Source organism: Leucoraja erinacea, chromosome 9, assembly GCF_028641065.1.
Source record: "Leucoraja erinacea ecotype New England chromosome 9, Leri_hhj_1, whole genome shotgun sequence".
NCBI classification, from domain to species: Eukaryota; Metazoa; Chordata; class Chondrichthyes; order Rajiformes; family Rajidae; genus Leucoraja; species Leucoraja erinaceus.
Genome location: NC_073385.1, coordinates 54064374 through 54079549, shown reverse-complemented (window position 1 = coordinate 54079549; position 15176 = coordinate 54064374). Strand labels below are relative to the sequence as shown.

The following is a 15176-nucleotide window of genomic DNA, read 5'->3' as shown; positions in this document are numbered from 1 at the left end:
ATCCTGCTTCCCTATTCTGCATCATTACCATCATGGAAGAACTACAGATTTTATTGCTACAGCAACAACAGAGATGTCTGTTAGCAGCAGCCCTCATACTTACAGATCAGCCAGGCAGGAGTACGACACGAAAGGCTAGCAAGAAACCCAGGAAGAGGTCTGTGTGGACGAGGTTAAAGGTTACATGACACGTAAAAGGCGGGCCGACTGCGTACGGGTGGCGCGCTTGCCGCATGTTTACGGACGTTGACGCACGGTGACAGAACCATGCATCGCCACGCGATCCAGCATGCGACGCCAAAGCGTCAGCGTGCATAGCCAATGCGTCAGCGTGCGTAAGCGATACGTCACGCAGATGGAGCGCAAGGATTTCGGTACACTACGCCATACCGCTCGCCACTCCATGCGATTCCCCGCCTCACCATCCACTATGCACGTGTCGACCAATTTTACATGACGCGTAAATGAGGCGCAAATGATGCCCAAGTGAGCCAGGCCCTTTCGTCTCTTGTACATTCAGTGATTGTATTCAACTGAACTAAAATTACATAGAGAAAATTTATGAGAGGCATAGATAGGATAGACAGTCAGAACCTTTTTCCCCTCAAAATGAAAATGTCAAAGACAATGTCAGAGGACATAGGTTTAAGGTTAAGGGGGAAAAACTTAAAGGGGATCGGCAAGGGTAACTTTTTCCACACAAAGGGTGGTGGGTGCATGGAACAAGCTGCCAGAGGAAGTAATTGAGGCTGGGACTAACCCAATGTTTAAGAAACCGTTAGACAGGTATATGGATAGGACAGGTTTGGAGGGATATGCACCAAACCCTGGCAGGTGGGACTAGTGTAGCTGGTATATGTTGGCCGGTGTGGCCGAGTTGGGCTGAAGGGCCTGTTTCTACACTGTATCACTCCATGACTATGACTAGAGGCCATAGCTATCAGGTGAAAATGCAATGTTTAAAGGAAATGTGCGGGGCAGGTTTTCTTTTTACACAGAGGGTGGTGGGTGCCTGTAACGTGCTGCCAGGGCAAAGGTGGAGGCCGATACAATAGCGACATTTATGAAGTTTTTAGATAAGCACATAGATCGGTAGGGAATGAAGGGGTATGGATCATGGAGGCAGATAAGATTGGTTTTGCTTGACATTATGTTCAGCACAGAAATTGTAAGCCAAAGGGCTTGTCTTGTGCAGTATTTTTCTATGTTCTAAAAATATATGCTTTGATATTTAATGAGAAATGTTAGCATCTAACAATTTTTGCAGGCTATTTGGCAGCTTTACCATGGTCTCTCAAGTTCTCAGATTTTGTTTGAAAACAAAACAGTTTCCACAAAAAGCCAAAGCTGCATTCATTACATGTCATAATAACTATATCATGAGGTAGGAGTTAGATAAGACAATCATGCAAATACTGTGGACTCGGTGGGCCAAAGGGCCTGTTTCTACACTGTATCTCTAAACTAAACTAAGCCCCCAGCATAATGCCCTCCAGTTGGATGGAGAATGTTCATATGTGAATGCTGCTGATTGTCCCATTCCAGGCTGAAGGATGTACCAAAGCTTGGGGCAACCATGCAAAGGCTTTGTTTGGAAGCAGAGGAAATTTTTTATTTTTTTTTAAATAGGTGCAGGAGTAGGCCATTCGGCCCTTCGAGCCAGCACCACCATTCAATATGATCATGGCTGATCATCCAAAATCAGGACCCCGTTCCTGCTTATTCCCCCATATCCCTTGATTCCTTTAGTTCTAAGAGCTAAATCTAACTTTTGAAAATATCCGGTGAATTGACCTCCACTGCCTTTGTGGCAGAGAATTGCACAGATTCATAACTGTGGCTGAAAAAGCTTTTCTTCATCTCAGTCCTAAATGGCCTACCCCTTTTTCTTAAACTGTGACGCCTGGTTCTGGACTTTCCCAACATCAGGAACATTTTTCCTGTCCAATCCTTTAAGAATTTTATGTTTGTATAAGATATCCTCTCATCCTTCTAAATTGCAGTGAATACAATCCTGGTCGACCCATTCTTTCATCATATGTCAATCCCGTGAATTAACCTGGTGAACCTATGCTGCACTCCCCCAATAGCAATAATGCCCTTCCTCAAATTAGGAGACCAAAACTGCACACAATACTCCAGGTGCTGTCTCACCAGGACCCTGTGCAGACGCAGTAGGACCTCCTTGCTCTTAAACTCAAATCCTCTCGCAATGAAGCCCAATAAAGGCTGCACCTGCATGCTTACTTTCAGTGACTGATGTACAAGGACACCCAGGTCTCTTTGCATCTCCCCTTTTCCTAATCTGACACCATTCCGATAATAGGAGCACAATCCAGGACCCTGCCGAGGGGCTGGGCCCGTGTAACAGCCTCTCAATCAGTTCATGAATGCATTGTTTCATGAGGAAACATGAATGGCATTAACACATAGTAAAAATAACACATTTAAACAATGGTACAATGAATGTTGAAAAAGATACGTGCCAATTGTATTTCTTTGGAGATTAGGAATAAAATAGTTTTTTTTTTTAATTATGCTACACTCTAATAACCTGAGAGAACATTGAAAATACAGCTATTGTTATTTTGAGCTTCCAAACATTTGACAGAATGTTAGCTATACAAATTAAAATACAAAAAATATGCAGAAGAACTTCTTTGGTTTACGTGTGTACAGAAGTATTGTATGGGTATAATGTAGGAGAAAATAAATACAGAATCTCATCACTTTTGAGATCCCTTTCATGATCTATACAGTTCAATGATAGTTAGTGAAATTAAAGTTTTGTACCAAAAGTGTAATGTACTGATAAAGTTTTCCTGAAACCATATGGTGTCAAACATTGGATTTCATACCCAGTAATATGAATAGCTTGGAGTAACTCCGTGGGACAGGCAGCATTTCTGGAGAGAAGGAATGGGTGATTTCAGATCGAGACCCTTCTTCAGTCTCAAGAAAGGTTTCGACCCAAAATGTCACCCATTCCTTCTCTCCAGAGTTTCTGTCTGTCCCGCTGAGTTACTCCAACATTGTGTCCATCTTTAAACCAGCATGTGCCGTTCTTTCCTACATAATATGAATATCTTGTTCTGCAGTCCCAAAGGATTGGGGTTCAATTGTTTGCACAACAGTTGGCTGAAGTGAGTAATGAGGCCCCTATGGCAACTGCAGAATTTTTGACAGATCAGGCACGATTCCTGATGAAGTGAGCAATCAAGTTGGTAGCTTGTGAGGTAATGCACTCCTGCCATTCGTACTGAACTTCTATGTGTTCGCTTTACAAACCCACATTTTCTTTCTCCACATTGAGTGACCATGAGACCAGTTACCTCACGTCCCTGTAGATTGGTGGAAGAGGACCAGAGGAAGCAGCTGATTGGCGTATCCTGGGTAAGGCTTTATTGTATTTGGATAAGAGGGAGAATGAGGGCCAGAGCAGTTTACTGTTCTGGATGTCAGATGTGGGAGGTCATGGAGTGAGTGTTCTCCACATCTGCGCCAGGTGCGTTGAGATGGGGCTCCTAAGGGACCGTGTTAGGAACCTGGAGCAGCAACTCGATGACCTCTGTCTGCTCAGGGGGAGCGAGGAGGTCATAGAAAGGAATTACAGGGAGGTGGTCACTCCAAGACCACGGGAGACAGAAAACTGGGTCACAGTTAGGAAGGGCAACGGGCAGAGGCAGGGACTGGTGAGTACCCCGGTGGCTGTACACCTTGAAAATAAGTACTCATGTTTGAGTAAGGGTGGGGGGGACAGCCTACCTGGGGGCAGCGACAGCGGCCAGGCCTCTGGCACAAAGACCGGTCTTGTTGCTCAGAAGGATAAGGAAAAGAAGAGGAGGGCAATTGTAATAGGGGACTCTATAGTCAGGGGGTCGGATAGGCGATTCTGTGGACGTAGACAGGAGACCCGGATGGTAGTTTGCCTCCCTGGTGCCAGGGTCAGGGATGTGTCTGAACGTGTCCAAGAAATCCTGAAATGGGAGGGAGAGGAGCCTGAGGTTGTGGTACATATAGGTACCAACGACATAGGTAAAAAAAGAGAAGAGGTCCTGAAAGAAGAATTTAGGGAGTTAGGTAGAGAGTTAAGGAGAAGAACTGCAAAGGTAACAATCTCAGGATTACTGCCTGTGCCACACGACAATGAGAGTAGGAATGGAGCGAGGTGGAGAATAAATGCGTGGATGAGGGACTGGTGCAGTGGGTATGGATTCAAGTTTCTGGATCATTGGGACCTCTTTTGGGGAAGGTGCGACCTGTACAGAAAGGACGGGTTGCACTTGAACTTGAGGGGGACCAATATCCTGGCGGGGAGATTTGCAAAGGCTACTGGGGAGACTTTAAACTAGTATGGGTGGGGGGAGGGACTTAAATTGGGAAAGCTAGCAGTCAGTGTGTAAGGCAGGAGGCAGAGAATGGTAGCACTCTGACCCAAAATGTAGGGGAGAGAGAAGAAAAAGAAAATAAACAGAGAATAAGAGATGGTGCGTTTCTTAAATGTGTATATTTTAATGCTAGGAGCATTGTAAGAAATGTGGATGAACTTAGAGCCTGGATTGACACCTGGAAGTATGATGTTGTGGTGATCAGTGAAACATGGTTGCAGGAGGGCTGTGATTGGAAACTAAATATTCCAGGATTTTGTTGCTTCAGGTGTGATAGAATTGGAGGGGCAAGAGGAGGAGGTGTTGCATTGCTTATCAGGGAAGATATTACAGCAGTGCTTTGGCAGGATAGATTAGAGGGCTCGTCTAGGGAGGCTATTTGGGTGGAACTGAGAAATGGGAAAGGGGTAGCAACACTTATAGGGGTGTATTATAGACCGCCAAATGGGGAGCGAGAATTGGAAGAGCAAATATGTAAGGAGATTGCAGATATTAGTAGTAAGCACAAGGTAGTGATTGTGGGAGATTTCAATTTTCCACACATAGACTGGGAAACACATTCTGTAAATGGGCTGGATGGGTCGGAGTTTGTAAAATGTGTGCAGGATAGTTTTTTGCAGCAATACATAGAAGTATCTACTAGAGAAGGGGCAGTGCTGGACCTCCTGTTAGGAAATGAGACGGGTCAGGTGGCCGAGGTATGCGTTGGGGAGCACTTCGGGTCCAGTGATCACAATACCATTAGTTTCAATATAATTATGGAGAGGGTCAGAACTGGAGCTAGGGTTGAGGTTTTTGATTGGAGAAAGGCTAACTTTGATGAGATGCGAAAGGATTTAAAAGGAGTAAATTGGGACAGTTTGTTTTATGGGAAAGATGTGGAAGAGAAATGGAGGACATTTAAAGGTGAAATTTTAAGTACAGAATCTTTATATCCCTGTTCGGTTGAAAGGAAATAGTAAAAATTGGAAAGAGCCATGGTTTTCAAGAGAAATTGGACACTTGGTTCGGAAAAAGAGAGAGATCTACAATAATTATAGGCAGCATGGAGTAAAGGAGGTGCTTGAGGAGTATAAAGAATGTAAAAAGAATCTCAAGAAAGAAATTAGAAAAGCTAAAAGAAGATATGAGGTTGCTTTGGTAAGGTGAAAGTAAATCCTAAGGGTTTCTACAGCTATATTAATAGCAAAAGGATAACGAGGGATAAAGTTAGTCCATTAGAGAGTCAGAGTGAACAGCTATCTGCAGAGCCAAAAGAGATGGGGGAGTTATTGAACAATTTCTTTTCTTCAGTATTCACCAAGGAGAAGGATATTGAATTATGTGAGGTAAGGGAAACAAGTAGAGTAGCTATGGAAACTATGAGGATCAAAGAAGAGGAAGTACTGACACTTTTGAGAAATATAAAAGTGGATAAGTCTCCAGGTCTGGACAGGATATTCCCTAGGACATTGAGGGAAGTTAGTGTAGAAATAGCAGGGGCTATGACAGAAATATTTCAAATGTCATTAGAAATGGGAATAGTGCCGGAGGATTGGCGTACTGCGCATGTTGTTCCATTGTTTAAAAAGGGGTCTAAGAGTAAACCTAGCAATTATAGACCTGTTAGTTTGATGTCAGTGATGGGCAAAGTAATGGAAAGGATACTTAGAGATAATATATATAAGCATCTGGATAAACAGGGTCTGATTAGGAACAGTCAACATGGATTTGTGCCTGGAAGGTCATGTTTGACTAATCTTCTTGAATTTTTTTTTAAGAGGTTACTCGGAAAATTGATGAGGGTAAAGCAGTGGATGTTGTATACATGGACTTCAGTAAGGCCTTTGACAAGGTTCCTCACGGAAGGTTGGTTAAGAAGGTTCAATGGTTGGGGATTAATGGAGGAGTAGCAAAATGGATTCAACAGTGGCTGAATGGGAGATGCCAGAGAGTAATGGTGGATGGTTGTTTGTCAGGTTGAAGGCCAGTGACTAGTGGGGTGCCACAGGGATCTGTGTTGGGTCCACTGTTGTTTGTCATGTACATCAATGATCTGGATGATGGTGTGGTAAATTGGATTAGTAAGTGTGCAGATGATACTAAGATAGGTGGGGTTGTGGATAATTAAGTAGATTTTCAAAGTCTACAGAGAGATTTATGCCAGTTGGAAGAGTGGGCTGAAAGATGGCAGATGGAGTTTAATGCTGATAAGTGTGAGGTGCTACATCTTGGCAGGACAAATCAAAATAGGACGTACATGGTAAATGGTAGGGAATTGAAGAATGCAGGTGAACAGAGGGATCTGGGAATAACTGTGCACAGTTCCCTGAAAGTGGAATCTCATGTAGATAGGGTGGTAAAGAAAGCTTTTGGTGTGCTGGCCTTTATAAATCAGAGCATTGAGTATAGAAGATGGGATGTAATGTTAAAATTGTACTAAGCATTGGTGAGGCCAATTTTGGAGTATAGTGTACAATTTTGGTCGCCTAATTATAGGAAGGATGTCAACAAAATAGAGAGAGTACAGAGGAGATTTACTAGAATGTTGCCTGGGTTTCAGCAACTAAGTTACAGAGGAAGGTTGAACAAGTTCGGGCTTTATTCTTTGGAGCGCAGAAGGTAAAGGGGGGACTTGATAGAGGTCTTTAATATGATGAGAGGGATAGACAGAGTTGACGTGGATAAGCTTTTCCCACTGAGAGTAGGGAAGATTCAAACAAGGGGACACGACTTGAGAATTAAGGGACAGAAGTTTAGGGGTAACATGAAGGGGAACTTCTTTACTCAGAGAGTGGTGGCTGTGTGGAATGAGCTTCCAGTGAAGGTGGTGGAGGCAGGTTTGTTTTTATCATTTTAAAATAAATTGGATAGTTATATGGACGGGAAAGGTATGGAGGGTTATGGACTGAACGCAGGTGTATGGGACTAGGGGAGATTATGTGTTCGGCACGGACTAGAAGGGTCGAGATGGCCTGTTTCCGTGCTGTAATTGTTATATGGTTTATATGCTGCATTTATTCAAGAAAGCTCCGGGCATATTCTCTGTCCATTTGTAATTTCCTTCAGAAAAAGATAGAGTGGCTGTTGTGTGAACTATGTAGCCGGAAAGCGAACATTGTGCCCTTCTCGTGGAGTGATCGGTGTAACTAAGAGCTTAATACCGCAACTTTGACATGGGAGAGGGCACTAACATGGTTTTATTTATCCTAGGCCCTGGCAGTGCCGGATTTAGATGAAGAGAGGCCCTAAGCTGTTTCACTTGCGAGGCCCCCAACGACCGGACAGCCATGGCGGCCAAATCGCCCACAATTCAAAGCGAGGGAGAAAGTGACCAGTTGCCGTTGCAGTGCGCATGCGCAGGGCGGCCGATGATGTGCTGGCCGTGGTTGTGCGCATGTGCAAGGCGGCCTGCCGTGCCGGCGGATGAGGAGCGAGTGGAGCCCGGCGGCCCGGACATGGATAGCGGGGGGAGATGGAGAGAGAGAGAGAGAGAGAGAGAGAGAGAGAGAGGGGGGCCGCCCAGAGTTGAACGGTAGGTGTTCTGCCTTGGCCGGGGGCCCCCCTAGACCTCGGGGCCCATTAATTTTTTCGGGGGCCCCCTAGAAAGTGGGGGCCCTAAGCTATAGCTTGTTTAGCTTATACGTAAATCCGGCACTGGGCCCTGGCCACTCCCTCTTCTAACTTTTCCTATCGGGCAGGGACAGTTCCCAGATTCAGGCACAGTTGCTTCCCAACTGTTATCAGGCAACTGAACCATCCGATCCTTGACAGCAGTCCTGACCTACCATCTACCTCATTGGAGGCCCTCAGATTATCTTTAGTCAGATTTTACTGGACTTTAACTTGTAATAAACATTATTCCCTTTATCCTGTATCTGTATACTGTGAATGCTTGATTGTAATCATGTACAGTCTTTCTGCTGACTGAATAACACGCAACAAAATAGCTATTCACTTTATCTCGATACATGTGACAATAAACTAAACTAAACTACAGAGGGCTAAGCATTAGTATCCCTTGTAAATTATTCCCCAACTAGCACTACCTATAAAGGGGCTCATGTTGTCGACCTCCCCATGGTGAGCCCTGTCAACTGACTTCAGTCAGGTGAACGACAACAGAGCCAGCAGCAGAAATAATGTCGAACTGGATGGCATCACCCTGCTGCAGCTGAATGCAGAAGACCCAAGGCTGGAGGGCATTACATAACTTCTGCTGCCTCAAACGCAAGAAGATGAGACTACCTATAAAGATGACAGGGTAATCAATCATCATCTCATCACAGTATGTGAGATGTTACAGCTTGCTTAAATCGCTTGTGCAACAGTCACTATAGTGGCAGATTATTATATCGTTCAAGAGATCGCTGTTACCTCTCTAGCCACTTAGAAGAAAACATGGCATTAGGAGAATGTCCTTTTACGCATGTGAGCTCTCCGAGACTTTACAAACTTCTCGTTACAAAGAATCTTCATAACAGTCTTTTGATTAATAGTTTATTGTTGAAGAAAAACAGTAAGATATTCTTCCAACCTTTTTTTACTCGTACACTTTAATCTTTGTCAAACTTCAGCATGTTGCTTAGAAATGTTAGAAAACTCCTCATGTAGGAAAGCTCCTCATGGTCGAAAATTATTCCTTCAACCATGGTCCTCCGAACTAAACTAAAAAGCTAACAGCTTCTGTGCAAAATAACCCAGCAGCAAACATGCCTCCGACCGTAATAAATCCCACCCACACAATTACAGACAGACTAAATTTAAAGGCAAAGGCCATCATTATGACACACTAAATTAATCCAAATGGCCACTAGTCACCAAGTCAAGAAATATTAATTCACAATGTGAATTTATTTGGGTAATCCAACAGTCAAAAATGTAAGTTTTCCTTTTCTGTCAAAGATGAGAGGCGTTGATATAAAGCCAACATGGATCCAACTCTTGCCATACCAAGGATAGAAGTGAAATATCAAGAGATCATGTTATGAAGAATCAGCAAGATAATAGCCATGTCCCTAAATAAAACATTTCATCATCACCTTCTGCACTTGTATTTCCCCCCCCAAGGCTCACAGTGAGAAAATGCTCAGAATCAGAGGAAGTTGCAATATAAATCCAGCCTTGTGAATCCTGTTAAACAACTTATTTGCTCTTTCCTCAGATCCCTGAACCTGTCCTCCTTTTCTTCCCTCTCCAGTTTCCTTTTGAACACCATGAATGAACTTGGTCCTCTGCAGACGATTATCACCAACAACAACTCCCCCCTCCCTACCACCAGTACTGCATTTAATTATAGGGCGCATTCGTTATAAAAACAGTTCAGAATAATGACAATGATTGAAATCTAAAACAAAGCATAACTGCACTACTCAAATAGAAACATAGAAAAATAGAAAATAGGTGCAGGAGTAGACCATTGAATATGATCATGGCTGATCATCCAACTCGGTATCCTGTACCTGCCTTCTCTCCATACCCCCTGATCCCTTTAGCCACAAGGGCCACATCTAACTACCTCTTAAATATAGCCAATGAACTGGCCTCAACTACCTTCTGTGGCAGAGAATTCCAGAGATTCCTCACTCTGTGTGAAAAATGTTTTTCTCACCTTGGTCCTAAAAGATTTCCCCCTTATCCATAAACTGTGATCCCTTGTTCTGGACTTCCCCAACATCGGGAACAATCTTCCTGCATCTAGCCTGTCCAACCCCTTAAGAATTTTGTAATGTTTAGTTGACACTGTGTTGAACATAGTGCCAACTAAATTAATATATTTATTTAATATGCTGAAAAAATAAATACATTCACACTAACCAATGTCATGTGAGGGTAGTCAGTGAGGAACCATGAAGACAAGAATCTTAGTTTCCCCACCAACCTCTGCTGTGACATCAGCCAGGAAGACGATATAAATGCCCCCACTGAATATAATATCCCGAGAATAGTTAAATAAATGGCAAGAGAAAAACAAACAGATTAGTATTCTAAATGCCAATCACTAGGCAGTAAGCTCATGCAGGAAGTAACCGACATCAAAGAGAATCCGGGTGCTCCACTTTCCTTCCACACCCCAGGGTGCATCTGGTCGTTTGATTCATACGCCACAGTTAATTACCTGTAGTGCATAGTTGAGTGGTGAATTGATGGGAATGTTGAGGAAATAATATGGGATTACTGGAGGAATACTGGAAAAAGAGTGCCTGGTGGATGCACAAACACAGTCGGCCAAAGGACCTGCTTCCAGGTTATATAATAGCGACTCCAAATCTTATGACTATGAAAATGGGATTAAGTAGAATCAAGATCATCTCCTATCCATCGCCAGGGGCCATTTGAAGTCTGACTACTGCGGTGTGGCTATTTAAAGTTACATATAATAAATGTAGGTATCATCCGTGATTCCAATATCCCATAAACGAATAAAATTTAAATACATTTAAGAACAATATCTTCAGGAGAAATTCAACAGAAATGTGTGAATCAGCCTCCACAAACCCTACAGTTCCCAGTAAAGGGCCTATTCCACTTGGGCACCATTTGCACGTCATTTACGCAACATCATTTACGCATCACGACACGATGGCGTGCATTACGCACACATGGCGCGTGGTGAGGCATGGTGGCGTAGGCAGTGACGCGAGGTCGGTAGAGTTGCTGCCGTACAGCGCCAGAGACCAGGGTTCGATCCTGCATGACGCCCAAGTGGGACAGGCCCTTAAGAGTGACTCAATAATTACTTCATCCATTATAAGATAATTCAAGTGCTGGTGTTAAACAATGCATGTGACAATGAAATATCCTGATTGTATAGTCTTTTGCATTCTAAACATTGGGCAAATTCCCAGTTAATTTAATAGAATAATTAACTTAAACTCATCATGCAGAATAAACAAAAAGGGAATAAGTGCAGGTGAATTTCACCAGATGTGCTCAGAAGGCAACACACAATTTTCAAAATAGATTATGTTTTGTTGCTCATAATAACAAAATAACAAGTTAAAATTTAAATTATGAAATTAAAGTAATACCATTGATTTACAAAAAAAACTTTGAATATGAAGGAACAGTTTTAAAAAGCAAAAGTTCAGGCGGTGTTATATTATGGAAAAATACTTATGTCAATAAAAGATTGTCAGCCATAGATATAAAAAGAAACCTGCATGGCTAAAACTCCACCCTCTCTCTCTCTCTCACTGTCCTCAACTGCATTCCAGAAGTTTACACCATCTGAGTTAGATTTATTCTCATTACAAGGGGTGGAAAGATGGCACAGTGGTAGAGTTGCTGCCCAACAGCGCCAGAGACCAGGGTTCGATCCTGGCTATGTGTTATGTCTACACGGAGTTCATACGTTGTCTTTGTGACCATGTGGGTTTTCTCTGGGTGCTCTGGTTTCCTCCCACACTACAAAGATGGATAGGTTTATAGGTTAATTGGCATCGGTTAAAAATAGCAAAATGTCCCAAATGTGCAGGATAATGTCTAGTGGTACGGTTACAGGTCGGCGTGGACTTGGTGGGCCGAAGGGCCTGTTTCCAAACTGTATCTCTAAACTGAAAAACGAAACGCACTCCAAAATGGTCTACAACATATTCCAAATCTCATCCCCGAGGGGAGTGTGTTAAAAGTAGTTAGCTACTCAGTTATTTATTCAGTGGTTGCCTTCAATCTTTAACTAGCTATCTCAACTTCATGGCCACAAATGGTTGAAAGGAATGAATTGCTTAATGCATCTTTGAATTATTTACTGACATACTCCTTACCATAAGTTCTAAACCGCTTTAATGGATAGATAACGAACTGACAAAAAAACAAAAGAATGCAGAGAAACTGTTTGTGAATATTCTTCAAAGGGAAGTGGAGCCAAATTTTGTTCGTTATGTAGCTGAAGAACTCAGGTGCTTTACTACATTAAGAGGTGCTACGTAAATGTGGGTTGCTTCTGACAAACACAACAAGGATAACAAGGAAATGAATAATTAAATAAAAAGTGGGAAATAACATTTCCAAAAGTAAATTGGATGCATTGGCATGTGATCTTGCTTTAGGAAGAACATGTGCAGCTATCCCTTCAGATAATGAAAGCATCATTCAGCCACTTTAAATAGCAGTAAAGGGCTGATTGCGCTTAACACACATTTTCTCCCATTTGCAGAGTGCCAAATGCAGTCACTCTGTTCAGCTTCACTTTCATCATTTAACCACAAAACCAGCAAGTCCAGCTCGCATCATGTAAGAACAAGAAAATGCAGATGCTGGTTTACACAATAGGACATAAAATGCTGGAATACCTCAGCGGGTCAAGCAGCATCTCTGGAGAACATGGATAGGTGATGTTTTGGGTCAGAACCCTACTTCAGACTGATTCGCCAGAATTGCACCAAGTTCTTTCCTCCCCCATCCTTCCTCTAGCTTCCTAATTTGCTACTCTTACACCTCCTGTTTTTATCTCTGACCTTCGTTCCAACTATCTGTCTATAAAAAAAAAACCTTGCCTATGTCTAGCTATTACCTACCAGACTTTGTCCTGCCTCTCCTCTCTTCAAGCTTTCTTCCACCACCTCCACACAGACCCCTCCCCCCCACCACCACCACACCATCCACGACAATCAGTCAGAGAAAGGTCCTAATCCAAAATATCACCTATCCATGTGCTCACCAGATGCTGCTCAACCCGCTGAGTTACTCCAACATTTTGTATCCTCAAGTCTAGCTGCCAACTTGCACAAGTCCCAAACACTTCAACACCGTAATTGGTCATTTTTGGGTTACAGGGGAACTGAATCCGAGTTATGTTCTTACACTGGAAACATGAGGCTGCGCCTCATCCAAACAAATAATTGCTTTTGTACAGCTCTCTGCTCTTGCCATTATCAATACTACTGAAACAGCAACCCATGAAAAGCCAAGCATTCATTACTTTGTCAGGAGGTGACAATGACCGTTAAAGTCCAAAATTTGCCAATGCATTTGTTCATCTAATATTCGGAATTAGACTCCGCATTCAGTTTCATGTCGAAGACTACAATTCTCCGCCTACACTATTTTAATATTTGAAGATTTAAATTTGAATCCCCCCCCCTCCCACTCCATTTTATTTCCCATTTCCCCAATAAATGACCCATAGATCTCTTTTTGGGTGAAGATTTAAATGTGGAAATTCATTTCTGCTCTGAATGAATCGAATCAGGTAAGATACACGGGGTTAAACGTGCCACCATATATAAAGTGAACACCCATCTTTAACCATGGAGCTGCTCTCTTCCAACTACTGCAGTGAGATTGTCAAACTGCATTAAGAATGTAAAATTATTTTTTAAAAAGTCACTTTTGCAGATGCAATAACTCACGAGATAAATACAGTTCTAGCTAAAGCCGAGAGTCCATCCAACGATTGACACTAAATGCTGGAATAACTCAGCGGGACAGGGAGCATCTCTGGAGAGAAGGAATGGGTGGCGTCACCCATTCCTTCTCTCCAGAGATGCTGCTTGTCCCACTATGTTACTCCAGCATTTTATGTCTATCTGCGGTTTAAACCAGCATCTGGAGTTCCTTCCCTACACACGTCCTCCAAATAATTTTCTCGTCCACCAGTTCACAGCTTCATGGGCCAATGCCCCAACGTATGTTCAGCAATGTGATCAAACATCAGCTGGAGATGTCAAAAGGCTCTCCAATGTATTAACCTCTCTCAGATGCCAACCAGCGAGATCATTGCAAACGTGATCCACGTTAAACAAGCAACAGATCCCCCCCCCCCCCCCCCCCCCCCCCCCCACTCACATTGGCAATAAGTCGGAAAAATAAACATTTTACTGACAAAATACTTTACAGAAAAGCATCAAACTAACACAGGTGACTTTTTGTGTTAATGGTTCTGAAGCTTTTCCTACAGCCCAGGGTATGTTGCTGGAAAAAAAAATCGTGCACCTCGTAAACTCCGATACAGCGGGTTAATTGCATTTACAATTCCACCAGGTAAATAACGGTCTTCCCCCGGTGAGAACACTCTAATTTGTTTGGTTAGCCCTGTCCACAGCGATAGCTACATTTGCACAACGGCCCGCCAACGCGTAGTACTGTCTTCGAGTGGATAAACACTTGACCCGGACGGTGCCTGCCCCCTGCTCCCCCTCCAGCCCACACACGGTTAGAGAAGGAGCGATGTGTTGTTTTTCGATGGGATCCGGTGGACTATAACACCGGGAGAACTTCCAGTTCAACTGACTGTGAATCCATGTCATCTTTTAAAATACACTTTTAAAATAACAGTACGGGATACCAAATCACACAGCTGCATTGATATTTGTGGAATAAGCCTTGCAGACCAAAAGTTGATCTGATACCCCAGCAAGGCAAGGACACTGAATATCGCCAAAATTCCACTGACCGAATTTCACAGCAACCAACTTTTCGATACAAAACACAAATCCCAACAATAAAAAGGAAAATAAATTCCTGTAGGGAATTAAATCCGCGTGCCTACCTTTCGGTACACGAGCATATTGGGGGAAGTCTCCTCCGACTCGCCGCCCCCAGACACAATTTGCTCGGAGGAGCCTTGAGCCATCTCGGGACTGTTAGTTGAACTCTACAAAGAAGAACAAAGGGAATGGGTGACACTCAGTCCACACGGGTCAAACACACACACGGCCGATCCATTGAATTTACAAGCGCACGCTTCACCTCAGCTCGGATGGCAAACTGAGCCATGAAACAGCTTCGCCACTCGGACTGCCGACGAGTATTCTTGCCTCTTGCTTTGTACATAAATCCCTCCGACCGATCTGCATCCGAACTCCA

General features: G+C 43.2%; 1 protein-coding gene across 1 annotated transcript in view; it reads right to left on the bottom strand.

Moving 5' to 3' along the window:
- LOC129700391 (regulator of G-protein signaling 6-like) overlaps positions 1-14960 on the bottom strand; it is a 411071-nt gene extending 396111 nt beyond the window's left edge. Inside the window, exon 1 of the mRNA XM_055640840.1 lies at positions 14860-14960. Coding sequence (XP_055496815.1) covers positions 14860-14943 — 84 coding nt within the window. The 5' untranslated portion in view covers positions 14944-14960. The remainder of the gene's footprint in view (positions 1-14859) is intronic.
- Positions 14961-15176: the final 216 nt, after the last annotated feature.